The 27,494-nt window shown below is 38.8% G+C and overlaps 2 protein-coding genes across 7 annotated transcripts; both read left to right on the top strand.

Annotated features, from left to right (window-relative positions):
• The first annotated feature begins 336 nt into the window (after positions 1-336).
• On the top strand, positions 337-18,234 carry LOC111580985 (long-chain-fatty-acid--CoA ligase 1-like). 6 transcript variants are annotated; one of them, XM_023288950.3, is made up of 21 exons: positions 337-413; positions 9,106-9,308; positions 9,654-9,768; positions 10,245-10,309; positions 10,687-10,788; positions 10,939-11,038; positions 11,140-11,315; positions 11,664-11,696; positions 11,792-11,843; positions 11,930-12,003; positions 12,518-12,595; positions 12,732-12,866; positions 13,001-13,135; positions 14,384-14,479; positions 14,663-14,735; positions 14,866-14,954; positions 15,029-15,145; positions 15,298-15,441; positions 15,624-15,728; positions 16,746-16,817; positions 17,080-18,234. In XM_023288950.3, the coding sequence occupies exons 2-21, from the start codon at positions 9,114-9,116 to the stop codon at positions 17,218-17,220; spliced, it is 2,097 nt and encodes a 698-aa protein (XP_023144718.2). In that variant the 5' UTR covers positions 337-413; positions 9,106-9,113; the 3' UTR covers positions 17,221-18,234. The 6 variants fall into 6 exon arrangements, with proteins under 6 accessions (XP_023144718.2, XP_023144713.2, XP_054872825.1 ...); XM_023288945.3 differs by having other exon boundaries at positions 341-413; positions 8,944-9,308; XM_055016850.1 differs by lacking the exon at positions 337-413 and adding an exon at positions 444-559 and having other exon boundaries at positions 8,944-9,308.
• A 444-nt stretch (positions 18,235-18,678) lies between these two features.
• cenpu (centromere protein U) lies at positions 18,679-27,160 on the top strand. The gene is made up of 13 exons (XM_023288963.3): positions 18,679-18,777; positions 19,870-19,924; positions 20,088-20,175; positions 20,357-20,600; positions 21,566-21,650; positions 21,776-21,859; positions 21,939-22,029; positions 24,059-24,179; positions 24,303-24,381; positions 24,887-24,934; positions 25,769-25,830; positions 26,460-26,616; positions 26,834-27,160. The coding sequence occupies exons 3-13, from the start codon at positions 20,109-20,111 to the stop codon at positions 26,900-26,902; spliced, it is 1,107 nt and encodes a 368-aa protein (XP_023144731.2). The 5' UTR covers positions 18,679-18,777; positions 19,870-19,924; positions 20,088-20,108; the 3' UTR covers positions 26,903-27,160.
• The last annotated feature ends 334 nt before the right edge of the window (positions 27,161-27,494 follow it).

Raw genomic sequence — 27,494 nt, 5'->3', positions numbered from 1 at the left:
GATATTAATGTTGCGGTTAAAGTCAGAGCAAAGTCAAAATTTGACAATATAGTTAACATTATGCAGATGCAACAATTCTGTATTAATCACAGTGACTCATCAAGTTAATTATCCCTTCACATTTAGTTTTCTAACAGCAAAACTAGTCTTTTTTTTGGCATAATTTGCCCATACATTTGTTCACTTAAGCACATTTTTTGTGTACCTGTTATACTGATATTTAAAATGCATACATTTTAAGAGAAAATGACATTGTTCTAAAGGGGTGGTGTGTTCTTCCCTCCATCTGGCCCCCTCATGGGAGCCCTCTGGAGCCGCCCCTGTGTTTTATCCCTCGGAAGTTGCATTAACTTGACGTCCACTGCTGGTGCTGCTGGTCCCGAGAGAGAAGCCGGGAGAGCCGCTGCTAACAGGTGCGAATAACCGGTACTACTTTATCCATTCATTGAACCGAGTAATAATTTTTGTGCTACTTTTAAAAAAAAATACACCACACGTTACATAAAATATACCAGCATATGTTCAAGAAAAAAAAAAAAAAACTCGTGCAGAAAAAAAGGTAAGACCGAACTCTAATCAAATATCTGACATTTTAACGGTCACAGTGTAAAAAAACAAAACAAAACATAGTTTACGTTACAGAATATCGTCCGATATTTCGTAGCTTTCTTTTACGCACCTTTTTAAACTCAACGGTAACATTATTCAATACGCCTTGAAAATGGTTCTTAAATTGTGTTAATTTCTATAATATAGTTAATGTTTTGCCTGAATCAAAGTAGTACAGTAGATTTCCAACTATTTTAATGTATAATTCTGCGAACTTAACGGTTAAGAAACGTTCCCTGGAGGTTCCCTGGAGGTTTTCTGTGTTCTGGACGACTTTTTTAATAGTTGTTAATAGTTGAGAGTTGACCGTCAACGCAGTTTCAGGTGAGTTTTAAGGAATTCTGCATGTTTTTAACGTTTTGGGAGGCGAAAGGGGAACTTTTCGAAGCGTGTTATGATCGTTTTTCCTTTTGACCTTTAAATTAGTCACCGCTGTCAGTTAATGAAGTGTTGAAAATGCCGCTAAACGCTGGCAGGAGTGGAAGGATGAAGCTTCAATTATGTGAATCCTGGTGTTTGTACGCGCTTTGTGAGGTTTGTTGACGGTTAAAGTTGGTCAAAATGATTAATTATATGTACCAGGGAGGTAAGGTGCTGCCAGCCCGGAGCACATGTGCTCCTGTTGGGATTAGTGCAGGTTTTGAGGTGAAAGGTGACTCGTCTCTGATTGGATGGCATGGCTGAACCCACGGTGTTTTCATTGGTTCTTTCGCCGAAATCCCCCCTCCGTGGTCCGGCTACTGGCCGTACAGCTGAGCCCCCCTCCGGCTCCACCTTCTGCCTGCATGGCGGTGCTTGTTATGTTACAGGAGGCTCGATAAGCCAGGGTGGAGCTGCAGTCATCATGAGGTGGACCAACGACCACAGACATGCAGAAAATGTCTCAATCAAACAGTAAACACACTTAAATGCAGCATTCAGTCTCTCCGACAAATATTCCCTTCTGCCCATTGCATTTATTCAAATTTCAGAGGAACTGAGGAATTAAAAAAAAGAATTGTTTTGAGGTGTTTTGATGTAATATTCTGACTGCACAGCCCCTGTGTGAATTTTTAAAATAAGAAAATATATAAACAAATTTTTCTTTGCTGTTAAGACGAGAGTCATGTGGAGGGTTATGCATTAGTTTGAACAAAAACATGTCATAGTAGAAAATTAGCGCATCAATGATTTTCAAACCTTTAGCCTTGCTAAAGTTAAATTTCTGGTAAACAGAAACATAACAGCTAACCAGCAGAAAAAAATGTGTTGTCATCATTTAAAAGGCAAACTAGCTGAGCTCTAGCTAATAATGTTTTGCTAATATTATGCAATGTAATAGCTTGGGATTCTTTTCTACTATTGGCTGAACATCCTTGCTGATTTGACATTATTTTTATTTTGTGAGCTTAGTTAAAATATAACGACTATAAAGGACAGTTATTACTTTTGTCCTATGCAACTGGAAATTAATTAGCAAAAATCGTCTAATCTAATGTTCATGTTGCCGTTAAAAGTCAGAGCAACATCAAAATTTCAAGATTAAAGAGGTTTATTGTCATGTGCACAGACTCTAGGCAGTTCTTCTGTACAAAAGAATTCTCCTCAACCAAGAGACATAATGTATTAAAGTGTATAAAAACTAAAGCAGTGTCTAAATAAATAGGCAGACTAAACTGACAGGAGCAATAGTCATTTTGTGGGTGCAGAGTTCAGTCAAATAGTCCAGTCCAAATTTGACATGTTGGTAAAGATTAAGTCAATTGTAGGATTAAGTAACAAGTTTATTTTGACACTTTTAGTTTTAGAATAGCAAAACTGTAGTCTGGTAGGATTTAACTACCCGCTAATTTTGTTGAGGCATTATTCTTATGGGGGAGCGTCTTCCCCCGGTTTACCCTAAAATGTGCATCTAGTGTTCATATTATTGAAATACAAAGTACACACACATTAAAAATACTACAAATGAAGTAACATATCACCTTTAAAATCCTGTGTGAGTAAATTTACAGAAGCATTGCTACCAGAATTGTACTTTCAGCTGCTCTTGTTTTAGCTGATTCGTGGTTAATTCATTCAGGATTCATCTGCTTTCCTCAGCTGAATTCTGAATTGTGTAATGTTAATTGTTACTTTCAGTATACAGCTGCCCTCACAAAGTAAATACTGTTTCATGCAGCATGCATATGATTGGGACACACTATTTCGTCATAGTAATGCACCTTAAACTCTGACTGTTGCAATCTGTAGTGCAAATTGAGCTGTCGTCTATCTGTGTCAAGTTTGTTTATACTCACATGCAACACTGGTATATGTGATGTAACTGCATTGAGCACTGTGGTTCAGAAGGTCAGAAAGCGTGCTGGTTCGCATACTGCCATACATAGTAGGACATCTTGGTGTTTTTGACATGCTATGTATTACAAAATCTTTTTCTGGCATATTTTCTAGTATTAATGGATGGCTATTGGAACACAGCACACAACTCCTCCTCTCATGTCTTAGTCAGCAGAGGTGAGACAAGATAAGATAAACTATCGATCCCTCACTGGTGAAATTCACATTACAGCAGCTGGATACAGATGAGGCATGAAAGAAGCAGGACAAAAAATTACAAAAGTGCAATAAATAAAATGAGATTAAAGATACAATAATCAAAGTCTCATAGAGACAGTATACCAGGCCTGATGAATTTACATATGGAAAAGTACAGCTATGACATGGTGAATTTACATATATCTATCCGTGACTGGATGAATTAGCATATGTACATGTTTTGCATGGGGGATAATGTACCCATAATTTTTTTTGTTGCAGTAAGAAACGTTATTGGGGGAAAGGCCAGTGTTAAACATGATGTTTTTACACATGAAGAGCTGTAAGAGAACAGTGTCGTATCTTGTTGATTGATCTCGAGGAGCTGTAAAGAGAAAACACAGTTTTACATATTGATGGGCTGTCTGGGAGCAAACTTTGATTGTTTGCAAAGAGTTGCAGAGAGAAAAAAAAGTGTTAAGAGATTATGTGACACCGGAAGAGCTATGAGGATAAGAAAAAAGTGTGTTGAGGGATGATGTGGCAATGGAAAGAGCTATTGGGGGAAGAAAATAGTGTTAAATCATGAAAAGTGATTAAGCGATGTTTTTGACTCAGAAGAGCTACAGGATAAAGAAACAAAGTTGACAATGAAGTTGTACTGGAAGAGCTATAGGATGAAAACTGTCACATGATGAAGATTGTTGCACCTACAAGGCTGTGAAGAAAAAAACATGTGAGATGTGGTGTTTTAAAGTCCAGCTTCTGTTCGATATTCACTGTGTAATAGATTCAAAACATCAAAGGCGTGACAAAAGGAGGATGGTATTCATTTATAGAACCACTGACATCAGTTTAAACTCTGGGTCAGACATGATACTTATCATATGTCCTAAACTGCACTGTTTGTGATTTGCTTATTGCATCATTTAAAATCACAATTTCAACTTTGATTCATTGTTCAGCTGTACTCTGCACTACATAATGGTAGGTTGTAATATTGGAGTAGTTCTGCCAGATGTGTTCAGATCAGAAAAAGATTCTGAAGAAGAAGAATTATACAGTAAGCTTCACTCTGCAAGTTGATAGGATTGGTCCTTGATCACCCCGGCTGACCTTTGTATTCTTTATTTTATTGTATTTTTCATTAATTCCCATCAGATTTTTCTTGAAGCTAGGTTGCAGAACTTCAACATAAATCTAAAGTGAAAGAGTTCAAACAGTGCTGATTGGGCCTATTAGCTTCAAGTAAGTCTCCCAGCATTTAGCAGAATACTGACTTTTTTTGGCACTGGTTTGCATTTTACAACAGGCAATGGCTGGTTTCAAGGGAGCAACCGAAACAGCAGAACACACTACAGCAACAAGTACTTTGTGACTCTCCACTATTATGTAGTTGCCTCTTTTGTTGCTGGAAAAAGAGGAAGTTCAAAGTTCTCCATTGACATTAACATACTGAGATACAGTGATGCCAATTAAGCCCTGAGTGAATATTGGCATAAGCCTGAAGTTTGTTCAAAACATTGATCAAATGATAAAGACAAATATAGAAAGTATTTAACAATCAGGATACAAAAGAAAAGAGGAAAATGCTTCATGTAAGATCACACACTTGTCCCCAAACCAGTCCTAGACGTCAACCAGTATCTATGCTGAAATGCTACAATAGCTGAAATTTACTGTCAGCTAATTTGTGATATTTGAAGTCACGTTTTTAAAAACTAATTAAAAAACGATAGTATTAACTGAAAATGTTCAACTACTCAAACTGCTGCAACATTTTTGAGTTGCCCTGAACCATTAGAGTCCCTAAAGGTTTGAGGGTCCTGGATTAATGCAAAAAGTGATTTGATCAAATGTTCTCCCTTTTTCTATCACTATAACCCCCCAGAGAGCTGACTGTGTTTAAACGGTAATCTATCAGCAGCTGCGTTTCCATCCACATCTGTTTACACATGTCCAAAGTTTTCCATTGGTCCTTGACAAAATCTTAGTCGTGGAAATGAATTCAGGTAAAACAAAAGATCAGATTATCGGTTTGTTATTTGACAGAAGCGGATTCTGGAGTGTTTTTTTTTTTAATCGTTCATTGAGTGTTTATGGAATGATTTCAGTGCTGCTTTTTAGGTACAATTACCTAATTAATATATTGGAAATTCCTGAGTTTTGGATTATTGGTCAGACCAGCTATCTGAATACACTACCACAGGATTTAGGAAAAGGCAATGGAGATATTCCATTAACTATTGATATCACATTAATGAATGGCTTCTGAAATGGATTATGAAAAAAACAACATATTCCACAACTCATTGAGTGAACAGGACAGCTTACTCTATTCTGTTCTGCAGTTTTTCCTATGATCACCTGTTATCTTACCCTGTCTAATCATCTCAGCTGACCACACAGAGGTCAGAGGTCACTGAGGCAAAGGTGAAGGTACCAACCAACTGCCTGAACCTGTCGTCTTTTACAGGCATTTAGTTTGAAAAGCTGTATTTCCATTCATTTCTGTTAGACTTTAAGACATTGAACTGATGTGTAATCAGACAAGCAGGGTGTGTTGATACATGCTGAATTTGTGTGGTTTCATGATGTTGTGTATTTTTATTGTATCCACATACACAAATCCCCAGCCTCTACTACCCCACTGGTGTTGTCTGACTTCATTGATTGTTTGCATGAAGCATTTCAGTCAATCAGTTGAACCGTCTTGCTTCAACCAGCCAATCAGAGCGCTCCCTGCAGCCAGTCTGACCTTTGATTGGTAGATTAGCAGAGTCACACATCAGCTTGTAGCAGAATGTGCGGGAGTGTTTTGTGCCAGTAGTATATGAGTGTATCCTCATTGTGGGCAGAGCGTGTGGCTGTTGCTGTAGCAGCTTTCCTGGTTTGTTGTCATCGGAGCTGAAGGTAGAAAACCGTTGTCTCACCTGGCTGCTTTCTGTTACAGGTTAGTGTGGAAGAAATTTAAAACGGCATCTTCAGATGAACAGGAATACAGACATAACTCTGCATGTTTCTTGTAGGAAGAGACAGACAGTGTCGTTATTCTGTCATCCCTCTGTGTGCAGTTGATCTACCAGCAGCATCTTTTACAGGTTTTTCAAGTTTACGGGTTGGCACTATGCGAATGTCACGCATTGGATTGGATCCTGTGCCAGGTGGAAATACAACTTCAGCTGATGTTTTCCACTTTAAAAAGTTAATTGCAAACAGTTGCTCTACATTTGAGGGATTGGAAACTAGGAGGGAGAATTTTAAGGGAACTCTCTGTTACAAAATCACAACATGAAAGAAATCGAAGAACTTAAAGTGAGAAAAAGTTTAATTCATAAGCTACAAAAAAAGACCTTTGCCAAGTTGTGCTGCTACAGCCTGACTTGGTAGAGTCTGGCCGGTGATGTTTGTTGCTTTATAGTTTTAAAATTGAGAATTCTCAGTTAATTTATTGATATCGTTCTCTATTTGTGCTACAGATAGGCTTCATTTACCATTATCCCATAATTGCTATAATGACTACAAGTCTTCAGAAAGCACATAGAATCATTTTTATATATGCAAAAATATTGAAATACAATAGTAAAAATTATGTTTCTATTAGATACTGTGTAACCATTCAACAAAGCACCAAAATAATCTTTGTCCAAAGCTACATAATTGCTAGCAATTTGTATTTTAAGGTTCATGTGAATCTAAGTGATTAGAATTCAGTCATTTTCATTCATCCTCATTCTCCCAGTCTGCTCTGTTTGCAAATAAATGACAGGTGTGTTTGCTTTTCTGAAATTCTGTTTGTAATCAAACTCATCAGTCTGACTTGGTTTTGATGTGATCAGTATTGTCCCAGTTATGATACTGTTGACCTGGGCTTCAGGTCTTCATCCTCTGGGTTCACGCTGAGGTAAACCTGTCCCTCTGTTCTCACCTGTAGACGTCAGACGCTGGTTCTAATCTGTTTAGTCTTAAACAGCGCTTCTCGTCTGCCATCGTCTGTGTTTGCTGTGACACTGAGAACATATTCCCCACCCTGTAAACACAAACACTCACACACACAGTCTCTGGTCATTGAATCCAACACCTGTTCAACTTGTCCTGAGAGAGTCTCTTAAATATATGCTATATGATCTAATTATACAGCAATATGAGCCACAGCTTAACAGGTTCACATGCTATTCTATAGTAGAAGCGACAGTACATGACAGGGTTTTTCCCGCCTCAGAATGGGCCTTTGGGTGAAAACCTACAGCACTAAACAGGATCAGTCCACATACAGGAAAAGCAAGACTTTTTTTTACATCATTTGACAGAAATCAATGCATTTTCATGTTGTTTTTGACCATTTGATGAACAATATTGTAAATTACAGGAAAAAGAGGTAGTGTGGCTAAGTGGTCAAAAGTTGGATTAAGGATGCATGAGGTTGAATCCCACCACTGCCATGTCTGTAGAAATAGAGCACCTGGCCAGCAGAGTGGTGCAGCGGAAGCCATCCTCTGCTAGTTGGATTGGGGTAGTGGTTGCTTGGTGGTTAAGGTGGACAGTGGAGCATTAGTGACTCTGACCTTCCTAAGAAACTGAGAAATGCAGATTTTTTAAATTTATTTATTTATTTTTTACCGAATGTGGTTAGTACACATGGTACATTTTTGGCCATTGTTTACATGAGACATTGAAATATTACATTTTAAGCTTAGATTTGGTTTGAATGGGACGTCACAGATGAGTACGTCAGCTTTTACAATTTTTGGCTCTGTTGAATGGATAAAACTTGCAATTTGGCTTTTTATTTTATTTTTGTTGTTTGTTTTGTTTGGTTTGGTTTCAATACAATAACATGACTTTCATACCTACTGTTGGCTTCTGGGGTACAGGAGGTGAAATGGATTGCCATGAAATCCTGGTTCCCAGAGGACAAATCACAACTGACTACACTAATAGGTTAAAGGTTGCTATTCAACGTGAAATAGTTTGACAGCCATTGGATAGTTTGTAGTTACTACTAGTATTTGTGATGCTTAGAGGATAAAGACTACTTGCTTGGTGATGCCTGACTTTGAATTTGCACCACAAGCAAGCTAAAATTCTACTTTTAACACTTAGGTTCATTACCAAATACCTGCTACTGCCTTTCCCTTCAGCCTCCATTGTACTCTGTGTTTAGGGCTAATTATAAAATTGTGCCGAAAGCAGTAGGTTAAACTAAACTGGTAAACCTGGTATTACCTGCTAGACATGTTAGTATTGCAGCAGTGAGCACGATCAAGATTGAAAAATGTGCATGCACTTTTAATTAATTTAACTATTGCTGGTTGAAACCAACAAAAAAACACATCTGACAAGTGTATTTCATGGTTAAAAGTTACACACTTATACCCTGAAATTCCATCCATCCATTATCTATACACAGCTTAAGCCTCAATAGAGTCACAGTGGGGCTGGAGTCTATCCCAGCTGACTTGAGACAATCTATCACAGACTACACATAGAAACAAACAAGCACACTCACATTCACATCTATAGACAATTTAGATTCATCAGTTAACCTCAGCATGTTTTTGGACTGTGAGAGGAAGCTGGAGAACCCTGAGAAAACCCACACATGCACAGGGAGAACATGCAAACTCCATACAGAAAGATCCCAGGCCGGGAAGCAAACTGGAGGTCTTCTAGCTGCAAGGCAACAGTGCTAACCATTGAGCCACTGTGCAGCCCTATCCTGAAATTACATATTTAAAAGATTTAAAGCACAAACATTGTTAAAAAAAAAAAAAAAAAAAGTGAACAAAATAATAACATGTCTTGTTTTGCTCTCTCTAGGTCCCCTCCTGGCCGGCATTCTTCCATACACTCCTTTTGTTTAACACTCACACTGTAACCTCACCTCAGGACTTTCATTCTAACTCTGCCAACTCAGGGCAACCTTAGTGTTATCAAACACACCCTCCTGCCACCATTCCACCAAACACTTTTTCCTCACAGGCAGCATCATGCTTAGCCAGGAGTTCCTTCAGAAGCTGAGGCTGCCAGACATGGACAATGTCAGCGAGTACGTCAGGAGCATCTCCACCCCTATGTTAGTCAGCATGGGGGCAGTGGCTGCTGCAACGACCTACTATCTGGCAACACGACCCAAGGCCCTCCCACCAGTCTGCGACCTCCACATGCAGTCAGTTGAGGTTCCGGTAAGTTTAGGTGCAAGTGCTTGTCAAAGTCAAGTTGTTAGACTCCTACACTAAACCAACACCCACGTAGATGTTATGTTGTGTACATCCAGACATACATAACTACAATTAATAAACATTAACTATACATAAGTGTGGGTGTGTGGATTCAAATGAATTCAGGATAGTTATGTTGATTTATGTGGTTTAAATTCCAACCCCAGCATTCCTGCTATACTACTGTTGCTCATGTGTGAAATAAAGGGTAAATAAAATATTTTCCATTTAGTGCCCGTTCTTGAAAAGCTTGAAATGACTGCACCTGTCATTGTAGCTTTCATAACCCACTTCTGTTTGTTTTATCAGGGAGGAGATTTGGCTCGTCAGTCAGCTCTACAGAATGGAGAGAGCCACTTGACACACATCTATGATGACGCCAGAACAATGTATGAGTTCTTCCTCAGAGGCGCCAGAGTCTCCAGTAAGTCACAAACGATACAGGAGTGCATATATTTCTAGTTGCAGAGTTACTTCGGAGCCTGTTGCCTTTGTGAATGATCATAATAAACACAGCTTTATTTCCTATATGGGGTTTGAACATCATGCTTTATAATCACTACAGTAAACAAGAGCACCTGCTGTTTAGCAAGACGTTTCCTTTGCCTTACATTTAGCCTCACAGAGGGCAGTTTCAGTGGTATCCTGTTACCATGTAACAGTTTTTTGAGTCAGCAAACCTTCACTAGTTGCATCACAGCATTTTTCCACCACTATAAACACTGTAGTTTTAAATAGTTTTTCCTACAACAGATGTCTTGCATGTCAGCAGCACAATACGTTAGACATGATAGGTTAGCACAGTGTGTATATGTGATGGGGGATGGATGCAGACATTCAGAGCACTATGTCCATTGGTTTTCCCACTTGCAAGACTCCTTTCCTCTATTTATCCTGCAGATAATGGTCCCTGCCTGGGTTCCAGGAAACCTAAGCAGCCCTATGAATGGATATCCTACAGAGAGGTAAGAGTCACCACAAGCAGCTCACCTTGTAAAAACATTATAGCTTTCAGCTGGACAGCAGTACAGCGCAAAATTGCAGGCAGTACACACAGTTGTTTATGTTTAGTAGTGGTATTGGTAAGTCCCAAGTGCAACACTACAAAATGCTGTATTTTTGATCGCACATTAATTTTTTTCTTCCATGGAGCCATAACATAACCTGCATTAATACTCTATATGTTATTGTATCTTACTTCTACAACACTGACAATCATTACCTCATAACACTTTATACCCAATTTTCCTGCATCTTTAAGTTAATTGTGAGGTTGAAGAAAGCTCAGTTTTTGTAGCTGTTTGTCTGTGTGGCATTAACAGGTTGTGTCTTTGTGTTTTAGGTGAGAGAGCGAACAGAGAATCTGGGTTCTGCATTTCTTCACAAAGGACACTCCAAGACCACCGACCCTCATATTGGCATTTTCTCTCAGAACAGACCTGAGGTACGCATGCTCCTTAGTGTTTATAAGTGATCTTTAGTGTTTTGTCAACAACTTCAAGAGAAACTGGACCAAAAAACATACATCAGTACTGACAGAAACTTGCCATTGTTGCTGAGTAAAGTGATCTTCTTAATGCTTGTGTGTGCTTAGTGGACCATCAGTGAGCTGGCATGTTACACCTACTCTCTGGTATCAGTTCCTCTGTATGACACACTGGGAACAGACGCCATTGCTTACATCATAGACAAAGGTAGGCCAAAGCAACAACCACATAAATACACACTCAACCAGTGTTTTGTCGTCCTTCTGGTGATGTTTGTCTGCATGTTTTTTCGTGTTTTGTTTCTACAGCTTCCATTACAACAGTAGTGTGTGATGTGACAGACAAAGTCAATCTGGTGCTGGACTGCGTTAAGGACATCAAACACTCAGTGAAAACCATTGTTCTGATGGAGACCCCCAGTGCTGACCTGGTTGAAAGGGGGCAACAGGCTGGAATCCACATCCTCAGCCTGCAGGAGATGGAGGTCAGCAGGCACATTTTATGACCAGCTCGCTTTGTAGTTATTGTTGTATCTTTTTTGTATGTTTAGGGTTTTTTTTTGTTTCATTCTTCATTTTTTACTGTAAAGATTTTCAGTATTGTTGTTTGCTTAACAGTTTTGACTTTCATTTCTATTTGGTTATTTCCATTTTTTGTATGTTCCTCTTGATCTTTCTTTGTTTAATTTCTCCTTTACTTATTTTTTTCTTTATGTCAAGTTTCTGTCTTTATTACAAGTGCCTTGTTTTCTATTTACATTTACTTTATCATTCTCTTTTGTCGCTTCATTCCATCCATGGAACTTTATTAATCTGCATTTCTTGTTGGACAGGCCATTGGGAAGGCCAACCATCGCCAGCCAATGGTAAGTACACACCTCTTACTGGTCAGTCCCTAAAATGTAAGTGCTGTTGTGTGTTATGTTGCACTGTTTGACTATTGTCACTCCCATCCATTCAGCCTCCACGACCTGAGGACATGGCAGTCATCTGCTTCACAAGTGGAACAACAGGTGACATTTGCACAGAGTCACAGTGAACAATAAACATGATTTCTATTAGAATCTAACATATATATTATCTGTGTGTGCACTTACAGGAAACCCAAAGGGAGCTATGTTGACACATGGAAATATTGTGTCCAACTGTTCGGCCTTCATCAAAATAACAGAGGTGAGGAGCTGATGTGATGGTTGAGTTAGAGTGTCCTTTAGAACAACTTCTATCAAAGGGTGAGGGCCATTTCCTTCCTTTAAATGTATTTTTTATTTCCCTCAGAATGGCTGTCAGAGAAACAGTGAGATTCTGTGAAGGTACAGGATTCACAGGAAAGAAAGAAAATATTTTCAAAGTGAGGTTAGGCGATCTTGACAACATTATTTGTTTTAAAAAGAAATGAAAATTAAGGAATAGATGATGGAGCAACAGAAGGAAAAGCAACGGAAGGATGGACAAAAGTCTTATTAGTCTGATAGCTTGTGTAACAAACTCATCCTTCTTCTCTCCAGTCATACGCTCAGACCTCTTCAGAAGATGTCATGCTGTCTTTTCTGCCTCTGGCCCACATGCTTGAGAGGGTGGTGGAGGTACAAGCATTATCACTGATTGCCTTCCCTCCCTGTCTGTGTGCATGTTTGTGTGTCATTGTGTCCTTGTATCTGTGTACCTCTGTGTGTACATGTTTTAGATTTTCTGTCCACTAGGTCCCAGTGATGTCCATATTTCCTACCTGCCTCTGGCTCATATGTTTGAGAGAGTAGTGCAGGTATGTTCCCACAGTTCCCATAGTTCCCTTTTGTAAAAAATAGATTCCTATTCCTTCAAACTCTTTGTGTCGGCCTCTCTATAATTACCAACTCTTCACTTTCCCTGTCTGCATGCTCCTCTTATATTGCTGACAGGGAGTGATGTTAGTACAAGGAGCCAGGATTGGCTTTTTCCAGGGAGATATTCGTAGACTGTCAGATGACCTGAACACATTGAAACCTACTGTGTTCCCTGTGGTACCACGACTTCTTAACAGAATGTACGATAAGGTAAGTGGCCATGTTGGTTCGAGCCATATACAAATACATGTCCGCTCAGCAACTGAATTACCCACTCTGTTCAGTTTACTATCTTTATCCCTCTGAACACTGTTTATTGAGAGCTTTCTTGTGTGTTGCTGTAGATCTTTGGGCAGGCCAACACCTCTTTGAAGCGCTGGCTGCTGGGATTTGCCTACAGGAGGAAGCAAGCAGAGATGATGAAAGGCATCATGAGAAGAGACAGTATCTGGGATCGACTCATCTTCAGGAAGGTCCAGGTACGCAGAACCAGCACATTTAATGCTTCGATTATGTGCCAACATAGATCTGTGCTAGATATCCAGGAATGGTTTAAGTTGTTCTTTTGTTTTTGACTGGGAAAACTTAGTTATTGCAAGGTGTGTTAAAAGGCTGTGTGTAGTCAAAAACTGACTACAGTTATCCCCAGATTCAACAAATATTCTTAAAAAGACACAGCACAAGGCTTCTTTACACTGCATAATTTTGTCTCAGAGAGAAGTTGACAAATTGTGAGAGAAAATGGTAAAATATTTAGCCATCAGCACAAAACGGTGGTCCTAGATCTGGAGCTTTAGTGACGAAACAGAATGCTGCAAAAAGTTCCTACACGATATGGAAAAGTATAGAATTTACTTTGTGACAGTGTAAATCTATGTGTAGGGTATACACAAATATTTATGTTTCCAGACTTTTGGCTCTGTTACATTCGCTAAAATATACTATAACAATCAGAATATTTTAAAACAAATAGGTCATAGGAATGACTTTAATGGCATTTGGAGCAGGCATAGCCTAACATCCCCAAACAAGTGAACAGAAGTGAATTATCTGAGAAATCTCAGTTCATTTTAAATTTCAAAAGGATGTTGTCAGCAGGCCAGAGCAGCCAAAATAGTTACCACTGTGTGAGAGAGCATGGGTCTGAGTGAGTTTGATGTCAATGAAAACAAGGCAAGATAAGATATGTGGTGCTGCGTCGGCATCTTCCCCTCACAGCATGCAAATGGGCTTTGCGTCAAGTGACTTAAAACTGCACCAAACCCAGACATCTGCCACCAAATTAGCTTGAAAGAAAATGTGGCAATATTTTTGGATTGCATACATTATGCATACTGATGACAGATGCACACTGTTTCAAACAAGCTTTAGTTTTCCTGCATTTTGCAATAGTAAAATGCTATGGAAGCTGTGAATCTTGTTGGCCCTGAACCTGTTTTTGCTGCGTAGTGCCACCTTCTTAAGCGGTTTAAAACACTGTCTAAAGGTTTGTAGTAGCTGTCATAGAAGGCACTGGTTTAAGAGCACATAGTAAAATATATACAGCATTGTTATGATCCTCAGACAGACTTTGCTGAATGTGATTCAGAAGGTTAAAGATATAGATGTTAAGAAGCATGTTAGTGTTGAAAATGTGTGACTGAATGACTGTGTTTTTTCACATTATTTGTTGAGGATGCAGCTGAGCCAGCTTTTAAGTAAATAACACAGTGTGCTGCCCTCTACAGGCCAGCCTTGGAGGTTGCGTGCGTCTCATGCTAACTGGAGCTGCTCCCATCTCTCCGACTGTACTCACCTTCCTCAGAGCTGCAGTAGGCTGTCAGGTAACACACACCAAAGTCCAGTTTAGCTCTTGTTTCACTGCATAACCTGCCATCTGATCTGTACTTACCTTCATCCACGTTCTTCCTGGTCCCAGTCAGTTCCACCTTGCATTATTAACTGTAGTAGCAAAAACAATAAAACTTAAAAACAATAATAATAACCTAGCTTATTCTCTGTGTCAGTTCTACGAAGGCTATGGACAAACAGAGTGCACTGCTGGATGCACACTCACCATGCCTGGAGACTGGAGTGCAGGTAATAAATAACAGAGCCGCTTGACTTAACTGACTGTGAAAACTTTTTTCATAAGCCACAATATGTAGCCATTTAACAGTGATAAATAAAGTCAGCCTGACAAGAGCTACACTTGGCCTCATATCAACAGGTCATGTTGGAGCCCCTTTGCCCTGTAACTCAGTTAAACTGGTGGATGTGCCTGAGATGAACTACCTGGCTGTAAATGGGGAGGGAGAGGTAAGAAACAAGCACTATGTGATGCTTTGCAGTACAGTCTGTCTTTCATATGCATGTCTACCTGTTGTTTCCAGGTGTGTGTGAAGGGCACTAACGTGTTCCAGGGCTACTTAAAGGACCCAGAAAAGACAGCAGAGACAATCGATGCAGATGGATGGGTTCACACAGGAGACATTGGGAAATGGCTTCCAGTAGGTTCATGTAGCTTCAGTTCAACTCAACCTCACAAATGTTTATTCCATCTGAAGTTCATTAAATTGGACTAGATTAATAAAATTCTGTGACATAATGTGGACTTTTAGTATGGGGACAGACAGGATTCATTGTGAATGGGTGTTCACAGAATGGCACACTGAAGATCGTGGACAGGAAGAAGCACATCTTTAAGCTGGCACAGGGGGAGTACATTGCTCCTGAGAAGATAGAGAATGTCTACACGAGGAGTGATGCAGTGGCACAAATCTTTGTGCATGGAGACAGTCTGCAGGTAGGTGGAGGAAGTGAGGATAGGAGTCATTGAGTGGAATTAATCATTGTTTAACTGTCTTTTATTGTGGTGCTAAACCCTGACCATGAATGTAAATCATTCTGACATCTGTTTTCTTTCGATGTATCGTGACTCCTCTCTGCATCACATTGGTGTAACTTGTACATATTGTTTGTCTCCAGGCGTGTCTGGTAGCGGTGGTGGTTCCTGACCCTGACTTCCTGTCTGACTGGACCAAGAGGATGCTGGGGCTGCAGGGCAGCTACCAGGAACTCTGTGGCAGAGCGGTAAATCCACAATACAATATGATCTTAGTATATTTATTGTCATAAAATAACTAACAGGCTCCATAACATGACACACCTTTCACCAGCATAAGTCACTTGTAACATCAGGGGTCTGTACCAAGAAACAAGTTCAACTTGCCCAGGATATGTTTTTTGTTATCTGGTTTCCCTAAAACTGACAACTGCAGTCACGCTAACCAGCCACACAGAGCTGGTAATCATGCAGGGTTTCTGATTGTATCTATGAGTGCATTCACGTAAATGGGGCAGTGTTGTCACCAGATAACCGGTCACAGACATGAGTAGGTTCAGACCTGCACACAGTATTTCTCACAAGAAGAAAAAAAAACTGTAAACCATAAACCAATAGAAAAAGTTCACAAATATACTCGCTAAAAGCAGCACAGTTACTATAGACATTATTGCTGCAGCCCCGGTGGTGGTAAACTGTCTTTATAGCAAGTAAAGAACCAATATAAAACAGAATTCAAACAGGTAAGTGGGCTTACTGCAGATCCTACAAGGTCAACAAGTACAAGGCTTTAGTGCTTTATTCAGTCTCTGTCTTCAGATTATATTGCTGTACAAAGGCTGATAAAAAAATAAAACTTCTTTGAAATTGCTAGCACACTAAACAACAGGATAAAATAAGGAAGAGTGCAACTCCCCCTGGTGATAATCTGTATTTCTCATATCTGTGGTTGTCACAAAAGGCTTTAGATGGTCTCCTACTCACATTAACACTAATACTAATATTAATTACCCACAGAGCAGCATTCAGTGCAGCTTTATCTGCAAAACTATGGTCATGGCCTCAACAGCACACAACAAAAATAAAAATGCAATAAATACATCTTTTTAATGCCAGAGAAGAGGAAAACACAAGAAATGTTTCCTTCAAAAAACTTGACATAAGCCATAGACATGTTTACCCAAAGTGACTTCTTATGGACACAATACAACCTCAGTGAACAGGCTGGAAATCATGCTCTTCTTTTTTATTTCCTCTATATATAGGAAGTCAAGGCAGCCATCTTGGAGGACATGCTGCGGCTGGGCAAAGAAGGAGGCCTCAAGTCCTTTGAGCAGGTAGAGCACACACTCATAATGTAGCTCAGACTTGAAATATCTTCCCCTTTATTCCAATGATTCTCAAAGTGGGGGTTGTGAGACACTGAGTGGGCCATCATGAGATGATTTCCAGATATCAAGTCAAATTAATATGTTGTAGACCACTGGGTAGCTGTGTGTTGTGTTTCTACAAACTTCATGAAGATATGAGATGCTGCTATTCTACAAGTAAAACATTATTATCCTCCTTAACAACCTGCCAAACGTGTGTGTTCTTTAGGTGAAGGCCATCTACATCCACACCGAGCAGTTCTCCATCGAGAACGGCCTGCTCACTCCAACTATGAAGGCCAAGAGGAATGAAATGCGCCAGTACTTCAGATCCCAGATAGATGAGCTGTACGCTGGGATCAAAATGTAGAAAGCGAGGGGGGGAGCAAAGTGAAATAACAGACAAGAGCTCTACCAAAGGTGTTCTTAGGCAAAGATAAAAAGAAACGGTAGAGAGGGGAGTACAAGCTAAAGCACACAGTAGAAAGCAAATGAAGGAGGTCCTCCCAGAGCATCAAAATGCAGTTTTCGTGACCAGCCACTCTAGAAACAACAGGAGTAGGAGATGATGTAGCTTTTAATAGAGTCAAAGAGTTTAGAATAAAATCAACAAGATCTGTGGTAGAGAATACAAAACCTCTCCACTGAGTCCTGCGCTCTCTACAGAACAGTTTAGGAACATGTGTGGACTCCAATCAGCTATTTTGTGGGCGTTTTAAAGGGAAATAGTGCTCTGTAGTATCAGATATCTCAGCACTTTAAGGACTACACACACATGCACAAACTTTCCAACTTAAAGGATAAAAAGGGAACACACCGGCCACTGAAACAGCTTTACTGAGGCTCACATTTAGATTAAGAGCCATATTGATTCCTTTTACAACCCAAACAGTCTCACTCAGAGTAACTAGAACAACTCAGCATCTTTGATGAGACTTTTTTCATGCGATGTCATGATTTTATTTTCCACTGCATGTGAAGTTTGTTAAATGAGATAGCAGGATAGTCTCTGTTGGATCATTTTTATGAACAAGCTGAGTTAATATTAATGCCCATGAGAATCAGCAGGGTGATATTTAAGATAATCCAGACAATGGTTTCAGGGAATTCAGGTATTAAAGGACAGTCAGGACATAGGGCAACTGTTTTAATGCTTTAAATTTATTTATGATAGTAACAGGAAGGGAAGAGATGTGTTTATGGAATTGAATTTCTTAAATTCTAATAATTTTTGTAATTAAGTTGTTCACAACTTGAATTAAACCCTCTTGAATGTTAATTGTTTTAATACCGTGATGCTACTTTTGACTGTGGTCTTGTTATAAATGTTTTAATGTTTTCTCATGTTGTTTTGTAAAGATTTTAATTAAAAGCATCAAGAGAACTGTGTCATATATTTTGTTTCATCAGGACTGTGTACACAAAACCATTTAAGTATGAAATTGAGTTTTACCGAGTCCTATTACATTACATTGTTCTTTCCACAATGGTAATTGTATATTTTGTTTTAATTAGACCTGAAATCAGTCAGTGCTCAAACATATACATACATTAATTTAGTCTTGTTGAAAGAAAACCTTTGACAATCACAAACTTTGAACTGTTTCGCTTTCCGTAGGACCGAAATTTAAGCTAATCCGCTGGAGGTGGGTATTTTCGTAAAACGTTCACTGCAGACGTTTATATTTTCCCGAATGTGTGTCCAAACTATATCATCGTACAATAAAATGTCACTTTCCGTAATTTTAATCACATTAACTTTCAATTTTGAGTCGTAAATTATTTTTTGTTATCCACTGCCACCCCTGTGCATGTAGAATGGTACAGTCCGGGAGTTGAACTATTTTGCGGGAAGCTGTTTGGACTGAAGCGACGGATTTCCCCCCCCGAAACAGCTGTTATTTCACCCTCCGTTGTTCCTAATAAGGCAAGAAATATCAATTATACTTTATACACTTTACAAAAATCTATATATAGACACGGCGTTTTGTCTTCTCTTGGTAAACCTACACATTTTTAAACATCTGCCGAGTTAACGTTTCCCTGCTTGTGTTGCTGTTTACAAGATGTGTGAGAGAAGCAGTCTCACATGATAAAAAGTAAACACGTCGTTTGTCCGAAGTGTTGTCTGATAGTATATGTTCACCAAATAGCACAAAAGCAGAGCACAAAAAAGTGTTTTAAAGTTAGCTATGCTGTTAATTTTACTTTGAAGACCGACATCCAGAAATGTTGTATTATTGAATGGAGTTCGGAGTGACTGTTAGCCACATAAGCATAAAGGTACAACACAGATTTACAGAAGTGTCCCCTCAATGAGAGGGAATCCACAACAATCCAAGATCCAGAAGGATTTAAGATCCTCTCTGGTGGAAATCAAGTTCTTTTTAACCTTCTAAACATGTCCATATTGTGTTTTCATATGCAAGAAAACACATCATAAGTGAAATAAGCAGTCAGAGCTATGACTGAGCATTTCCACTGTGAAACTGCAGTGCCCCAATGGCAACAACATGGATTCAGACTTTTCATATATAACCAAATAAATTAATCAATCATGTGAACTTGCAAGGTGGGACTTCCTGCATCATTGCTCTTTGGAATAAGTTTCTAGTTTGAACATGCTTACCCAAAGTACTCCAATATTACCACTTCCATTGTGTTGTGTAGTGAAGTATTACTGGGTTTGAGTAGAGTTCTAAATGAGCTGGTGTGCTCGAGCTGCAGTAAGTGAGGAGTTGTGGGTGGAGAGAGAGGTGGCGACGACATAGATCTGCACATTTTAGAGGAATCAACACTGTAGAGTTACATTTGAGCCATTTTAAGACAGGATGGGTTTGTTTTCATTGAGAAAAAGCTAAAAAAGAAAAAAGCAAAACAAAAGTAACTTTGATACACAGAGGTGAGATTTTAGGGGTTAAATCAACAACTGGACAGGGGCTTTAATTTTCAATTTTAACTGTTAGTGGTGAAGGTGGTGGCACATACTGACAAAATCCCTGTCCTTTTATTTGTGCAGAGCCTAAAAGGACAGAAGAGCCAGTTAACTCACAGCACCAGCAGAGGAGAATAAAGTGAGTTTGTCAGAGATGTGTGATTAGATAAATTGGAAATCTTGTTGTCAACAGTATGGTTTGTTTTAATAATTGGGACATGAACATGTTTTTTATGCCTTATTGTAAAGCAGCATTGATTGACTTTAAATTATTAATTTTCCTCTATTGTGTTCAAATCAAGAAAACTTCATCTGTTGATCCAATGGATTCTCCTGACCTCTCTACTATAGATAAAGCTAGCTTCCTGCAGGGACTGCACTTACATGATGGTAAGTCTTGATATTTTTGTCCATGTCAGTGTCATCCTGTCTTTGTGAGTTTTTAAAATGCACTGTAGTATAAACATGTATTTTAAATATACCTATTGTGTATTTGCTTATTCTACTTCTGCTTCCAGAGTTGAGTATATTGTCAACTTATTGTGACCAGAGAACTCTTTTTTTTGTCCAGGTAACCCTCTGCACAGTACCGCTGTGGAAGAAGATTTGAATGATGTAGAGAAAGAAGAGACAGACAAAGGAGGAGCAGGAAGAGGGGACATTCCAAAGACACCGAAGGCCACGAACAAACAACAACGGGCTGCTGTGAAGAAGAAGGGGACAGAGGAGGGTGGAGAGAATGATAAAGACGAGGAGCAGAAAAAGAAAAAGTGGAGTAGGAGAAGTGCAAGTGCTGGAGAGAAAGTTAAAAGCAGGTGGGTCAATATATAATTGAAGGACTTCTGAAGTCTATGGGATATAGCTTGCATACATTTTTATTAAAAGTAAAAAAAAAATAATGTTTTTTATGTTCATGTCTTTACAAATTCCAGAATTATTTATTATGGAAACAGTCACTATTAATAAAAAATGACTGGATATCACTAAAATGTCAACTAAATAACCATCCAAATTTAATAACAACCAGCTAATTAGCTAAACAAACATAAAATGAGCTCATTCAAAAATAATTTTGATTGTGTTCTTTTTATTAAGTTGAGATGTTCATGACAGATGTTTCTTTTTTGGCAATATATCAAATTTTATATGGAAAATAAGAAATTGTATCTGTGTCTGTGAAATCACTTTCAACTAAGTTACCCATTACAAAAAACACCTCTCAAGGAAGTCACATGACCTGCTCCACATGATGTCATTTCCTCCCGAAGAAAAGACTGGCAGGACTCCAAGGCTTTCTGAGTTATTTAATATAAAGTAGTGTGTGAGTCAAATGTCAACAGGTTTACTACAATATCTTTATGAATAACTTTCGATTTCAATTTTACTCAGTTGTATATATGATATTTAGAAGAATCTTTCTGTAAAAATGCCATGTGGGGTTTGGTTATAGGCGACCATGTTGAGTTTTAGGCATGAAAAGAGCAAAAATGTCAACTAAGGTACCTGTCAACTATGTTACAAAAAGTCACACAATTATATATTGACCCAGATAATGTCTAAGGAATTAGTTTTTATTGTTACTTTCCATACTGATGCTGCTGTATTATGATGTGTATCTGTCAAATAATAGTGTGACTGGTGTGGTTGCATTACCTTGCATTTATCATTTCTGTTTGTTAATATCCAGACAAAACACTTCTATGCTCTGTGTCTGTCATCTGCATTGATCCATCTGTCCTTAAATCCATCAGTTTATTAATGTGGCTCTGTGTCCTACCAGGCCAGTGAAAAATCAGCAGATGAAGAAGGACCAGAAGAGAAAGAGTGAATCAGGAAGTGGAAAGAACAGCGATAGCCAATCACAGGTGAGGAAGTGAATACATCAGCAATGGTTGTGTCTATAGAATAACATCATTTTGGTAATAAGGTCATGATTATAGCACTGGAAAAAATGTTAGTTACATATGCAGAGAAATGTGTTTTCTTCCAGGAGGAATCAGACTCTGTCAGCGTCCAACAGGGCCGTAGGAGAATCCTGTCCTCTGATGAGGAGTTGGACAGCGACACCAGCTGGGTATGGACGAACTTAAGTAGTCAGCAGTCAGAATATAGTCTGCATTCTGATGTTTCATCTTTCCCTCACTTTTATTCAGAAACCAAATCCTAAGAAGCCCAAGATGCGTAGTTTGGGCACAAGTAGGAAATCTTCACTCAGCAGGTCCAAACCCAGAAAGTCTTCATCAGGTACGAGAAAAGAGGCTGGTGTCATTTGCGACTTCTGGAGAAGTGCATTATTAAACATCACTGTTTATAACATTACAAAATACAAGCTCAGATTTGAAGGTCACGGTTAGATGAGTAAGTTAATGCAGATTTAATGTCATTATAAAGCTGGACACAATTAGCCTTCCTTATCACAGAGACTTAAAACACAGGGAAACAGCCAACTATTGTGACTCTTGCTATCTCCATAAGGTTGCCAACTTATTTCAACCTATTTCCACCACTGTGATTTAAACAAGTCCCGATAATGACCTCATATAAACACCATTATAATGAGACTCCTCACATTAATGAAACACTTTCTCTAAATAATGGCATAGCATTTTAAAATAATGATTTATTACCACAAAATAATAAGAAACTCAATATTTTGACATGGTATCTGAAAAAAATGAGAAATGCTCTCAAAATAATGGTTTACTGTATTAAAACAGTAAGAAACTATTATAGTTTGACAAAGCATCTCATAATGAGAACTTTTCTGAACATAATGAGAAAGTTTCTCAAAATAATGTCTTACTACCTTAAAATGTTTCAAATTCTACTGCCATATGTAATTCCTCCTCCTATTGTTGAAGCAATAAAAGTCATGTATGTCAACACTTCGGTAGTCAAGACTCCTGAAGGCAACACAGATCTCTTCTCCATAGACACCGGAGTACTTCAAGGAGACCATCTAGCACCTTTCCTCCTCATTATCTGCTTAGACTACGCACTGAGGAATGCAGTCTTGCCCTCTGATGGTCTGACCCTAAAATGTCGTCAAAGTAGAAGAAGTCCTCCCAGAACTTGCATTCACAGATGACATTGTCCTCCTGGAAAACACTCTCAGTGAAGCAGCAGAGCTTCTGCATCGGATAGAGTGAGAAACAAGACAGAATAAACTCTTCCTGAATTCTGGAAAGACAAAGTTCATGCACCTTAACTCAACATCTGAGGGTCTGAAATGGAGGCAACACCAACACATCACATGATATAAAAATAAAAACTGGTAAAGCTTGGGGAGCATTGCACTCTCTGTCAAAAATATGGGTATCTCCAGTTAAAACAGCAACCAAAATGAAATTATCCAAGGCGTCAGTGGAATCCATCTTGCTTGATGGATGTGACTCCTGGTCACTAATGAAGATACTCTCAAAAAGAAATGATGGACCTTACACCAGAATGTTACAGATGGTACAAAACACCTCACCAATGAATCGCTATATGGCTCACATCCAGGCTGGTCAACCATCATCAGGCAACATAGACTAGCCCTGGATGGACATGTGGTGAGACACAACAAAACAGCTGGCCGTTGTTCTGGAAACCTGATACTGTCAGAATGGCGGGCAGGTCGAGCACAACATTAAGGAAGGTGCGAGAAGAAGACCTGGTCTGGAAGGCAAAGAACTTTTGACTGCAATGTTGGACAGAGGGAGCTGGAAGAAGAACTTTATTCATGTCACCGATTCCTTCGGGTGCAATTGACTGACTGACCCACTTTAAAATAATTTGGAACTTCTGATATTTTGCCTGTAAATGTCAAAATAATGAATACTACCTCAGATTTTCCCACATCTCCAGTCTTTATGCTGAGCTAAGTGACCTGTCTCCTGGCTGTAGCTTTGTATTTAATAGACAGACTTGTGTGTAATATTGAACTTTTCATGTAATGCTTTGCCACAAAGCTAATTTCTTCAAAGGTTGAGTCCACATTTCTTCATTATGAGTGGGAGTGTTCATAGCTTCTTTGCAAAGCAGGCCTCCTGGGGTTGTCTTGTCTTTACTGTTTGATTTTTCAGCACAAAATACCGTCTATGAGTGAAATCTATATCATTCTGAGTGCAGTGGAAGGTTTTTAAGTGTCAGCTGGTTTCTGGAAATCTTGAGAATATTACTGAGATCAACAGTCATTTTTATTACAATTTGGTATTCACAAGGTCTAAAAATGTTGCCTTCTATTCCTACTGACATGTGAGCCATGTAAATCTATTCTTTTCACCCCAAGGTAGTGCATCAGGGGAAGCTGAAAAAACCAACGGAGATAAACGGAAGAGGAAGAGGCATCAGGGAGATACAGATCTGGACGTGGTGCTGGGTGCCTTCCTGGATTTTTGCGACGAGTACAGGTAAATCTAAACAAATAGTATCTCTAAGAAGCCTTTAATTTCATAATATTTTCTCATACTCTCAGTTTTTACCATTTTAATTGCAGAGATGCACTCTTTGTGTACATGTGTGTTTGTTTTCAGAGACACTGTGGAGTCTAAAGCAGTCAAACAGTCCATTGATTCTTTCTCCAACAATGTCAAGGATCAACTCTTGGAAAAGGTCAGAAGTTGCCAAGCAAAAGAACAGACTCTGTGTTGTAATCAGGATGTTTCAAGCTGACATTTACAGGTTTACATTTATTTTTGTTAACGAAAGAAGCTGGTTAAGTCGTCTGCCACCTTGTCATACAGTGTGTCTGCATTTTAGTGTCCATTGTGAAATTTGAACCAATTACTTAACTATAAACATTTGACAGTCCAATAGCTTTGAAATACATGTGGTTACCTTTAGGAAAATGTGCATTACTGTGAGCAATGTCTTTCTTAGTCTAAAATGACAATTAGGATTTGACCCTACTGGATGTTCAAACTGCAGATTTACATCCAAACTGATAATCTAAAACCAAGCTGTCATACCAAAAATGTGAAATTACATATTTAGTGTTTTCCTCCAAAATAAGCCCCAAAGACAGCAGAGTGTTCTTGACTAAGTAAATGTTATTATCAAACTAAACAGAGATATTAATGTCAGAATTCTCATCACGTGTTTTTTTATTTTTTTGTAGATCTCTTCTTGTAAAGAGCTACGGGTTCTCAAAAGAGAAAATGCGAAGGTAACTATGGAAGCCAAGCAAGTCATGTGGCTCTAAGGATGGGAATTGGCTTTGGACAAAACTGAAATATTCAAACCGCCACAGCACAGATATTATTGATGAATCCTGATGATCCCTTGATTTTCCTTCTTGTGCCACAATAATAAATGTCTCAACAGCTGTTGGAAGGACTTTATTAAAGTTTAGCGCAAAAATGTATGAATTTCTTTTAACTTCACCACTAGCCACAGCTGTATTTAGTGGTTAAACTTAATTAGCAAATAAAAGTGAGCTAAAAGGCTACCGTACGACTACAGCACAGATATACGAGGATCAGTTTGTGTTGTCCAATATGCACCAATGTGAAAGCTTTTTTAACAGAAGATGTTGCAGAAAAAGATGCTTGGAGTAATTTAGAAATGATGTTGTATAGTTTGCCCAACAGAGTATGTATCATAGCTGTGCAGACTGGTGTCTTCATAGAGAGTCGTTGCCTTGTTTGTGAAATACAATCCTGGAAAGTTGTTTACTAACATATCAGCATTGACCATGTCATTTACCCCTTTCAATATAACTAACAATATCAGTCAGTATGATCAGCTGATATCGGATTGTTTTTGTCCCTTAAATAATGGCATTAGCATTAGCTCGAACTGCAAAATATAACATGTAAGCATACAGTAACTGCTAAACATCATCATGCTAGCATTTAGCTAAATGCAGAAACCTCCAGTTCCTGTAAAGCCTCACAGAGCAGCTGGTTTAGCTGTAGATTCTTAGTCTTGTTTTAAATATTGTCAATGTCAGTGTTGATGGTTTATTGTGTTCTTTGTTTTGCGTGTCTGTGCGAATCAGGTGGCTTCTTCGATTCGTACAAAAACACAGAAACTACTGCATGCCAAGCATGAGCTGATGAGGTGAGAAGCAACACAGACAAAAGTTATCCTTTGTACAAACACCCACCGATAATGGCATAAAAACGTAATATCGGTCAATATCGTTATAGTTTTTTTGCGTATCGTGAAAACGGATAAAATAGTATCTAGATTTCCCCGGCATTTACTGAACTCATAGAGGGAGGGAGAGAGAGAGTGTGAACTGTTTGAGACAATTTCTTTTAAAAAAGGCATAAATATGGCATTTTTTTCATAACTTAAGTTGAAGTAGTTGAAGTAGTTTTCTTATTTTGCACAGTATTTACATTTGGAAAAGCCTTGTTGTATGTGAGAATGCATCCATTGGGGCATCACAATAAAATTAAGCATGATGTGTTAATGCCACCACAGGAGATATGTGATGTTACCTAAAATTAGTCAAGTAGCCCACATATGTCGGTATCGGTTGATATCGGACTCAGAAATTGAGAGTTGGACGATATCGGCATATCGGTTGTTGGCAAAAAAGCAAAATAACGGACATCCCTAACAAACACAGATTATTGTTAGTGTTTACTGTCTATAAACTAAAAGTAATTTTTTACACTGTACATATGATAATAATGGCCTTCTACATTGTGTGTGTTTGTGTGTGTGTGTTTGGTGAACAGGGCAGAGAGGCAGCTGTTTTTGCTGCAGAAGGAGAAAGCTGAACTTGAACTCAGGTTGGCTGATCTCAGACGAGGCCATGCCTTCCTCCATGACATCGGACAGCTCAACAGACAGTATCTAGACCACCGACGCAAACACCCCAAACGGATAGAGACGGTACAAACACACTGAACTGATGTGGCTATTCACTTCAGAAATATTAGATATGATGGCTTAAATACCCTTTGATTGTTTGTGCATTTTTGTCTCAGGTTACAGTTTCAGAAATACACTCTACCTTTGTCTTCCTGGTGTTTTAGTGAAAATTAATTCTTATTTGTATGTTAAGTTTAACTAAAACCCTCGTGGTAACATACCTTCGTCTTTTTTCCAGTATGGTGCATCCAGCTTACCGGCTCTGCTGTTGGAGACAAAACTTATGCATGCAGCAGAGGGAGATTGAAAAGTCAACAACGGACCGAAATCAAGACAGAAACAAAACACAACTGAGAAATAATGTGTATCCCATGCAAACATGTGTATAAACTTTAAACCTCTTAAAGACTAAATATTATGAACAGCATTAAAGCTGCTGTGGAAAATAAGCTGGAAACTTTGATTGTTGGGGACTGGTTTTTGTACACCATAACTGTAAGATACACATAATTTCTAGCTTAATGCAACATGATATGTATATGGAAATAAACTAAATATACCAGCATGTTTTCTTTCTGTATGTTTTCTAAGCTGCTCGGGGAGAATGCATGTCAATGTTTTCCTTTTGGACAAAAAAACAAGTCGAGCAGAGTCCAGTAGAACTATTAAGACTCCTGTGCAGCTTCCACACATGAGCCACAACATTAAAACCGCCTGCTGGATGTGGTGTGTGTTGCAAAAACACCCCTGACATGATGGACGCAGGACCGCTGAAGGTGTCCTTGAAGTAGTTCCTTTGGATCCTGTGGGTTGTGAGGTGTATCCCACACATGCTCGATGAAACTGGGTTGTCTTCCTCAAGCTTTTTCTCAGCTGGGAGTGCCGTTTTAGGTGGGTGA

The sequence above is a fragment of the Amphiprion ocellaris genome, chromosome 13 (genome assembly GCF_022539595.1).
Source record: "Amphiprion ocellaris isolate individual 3 ecotype Okinawa chromosome 13, ASM2253959v1, whole genome shotgun sequence".
NCBI lineage: Eukaryota > Metazoa > Chordata > Actinopteri > Pomacentridae > Amphiprion > Amphiprion ocellaris.
This window is presented reverse-complemented; position numbering and strand designations above follow the sequence as displayed.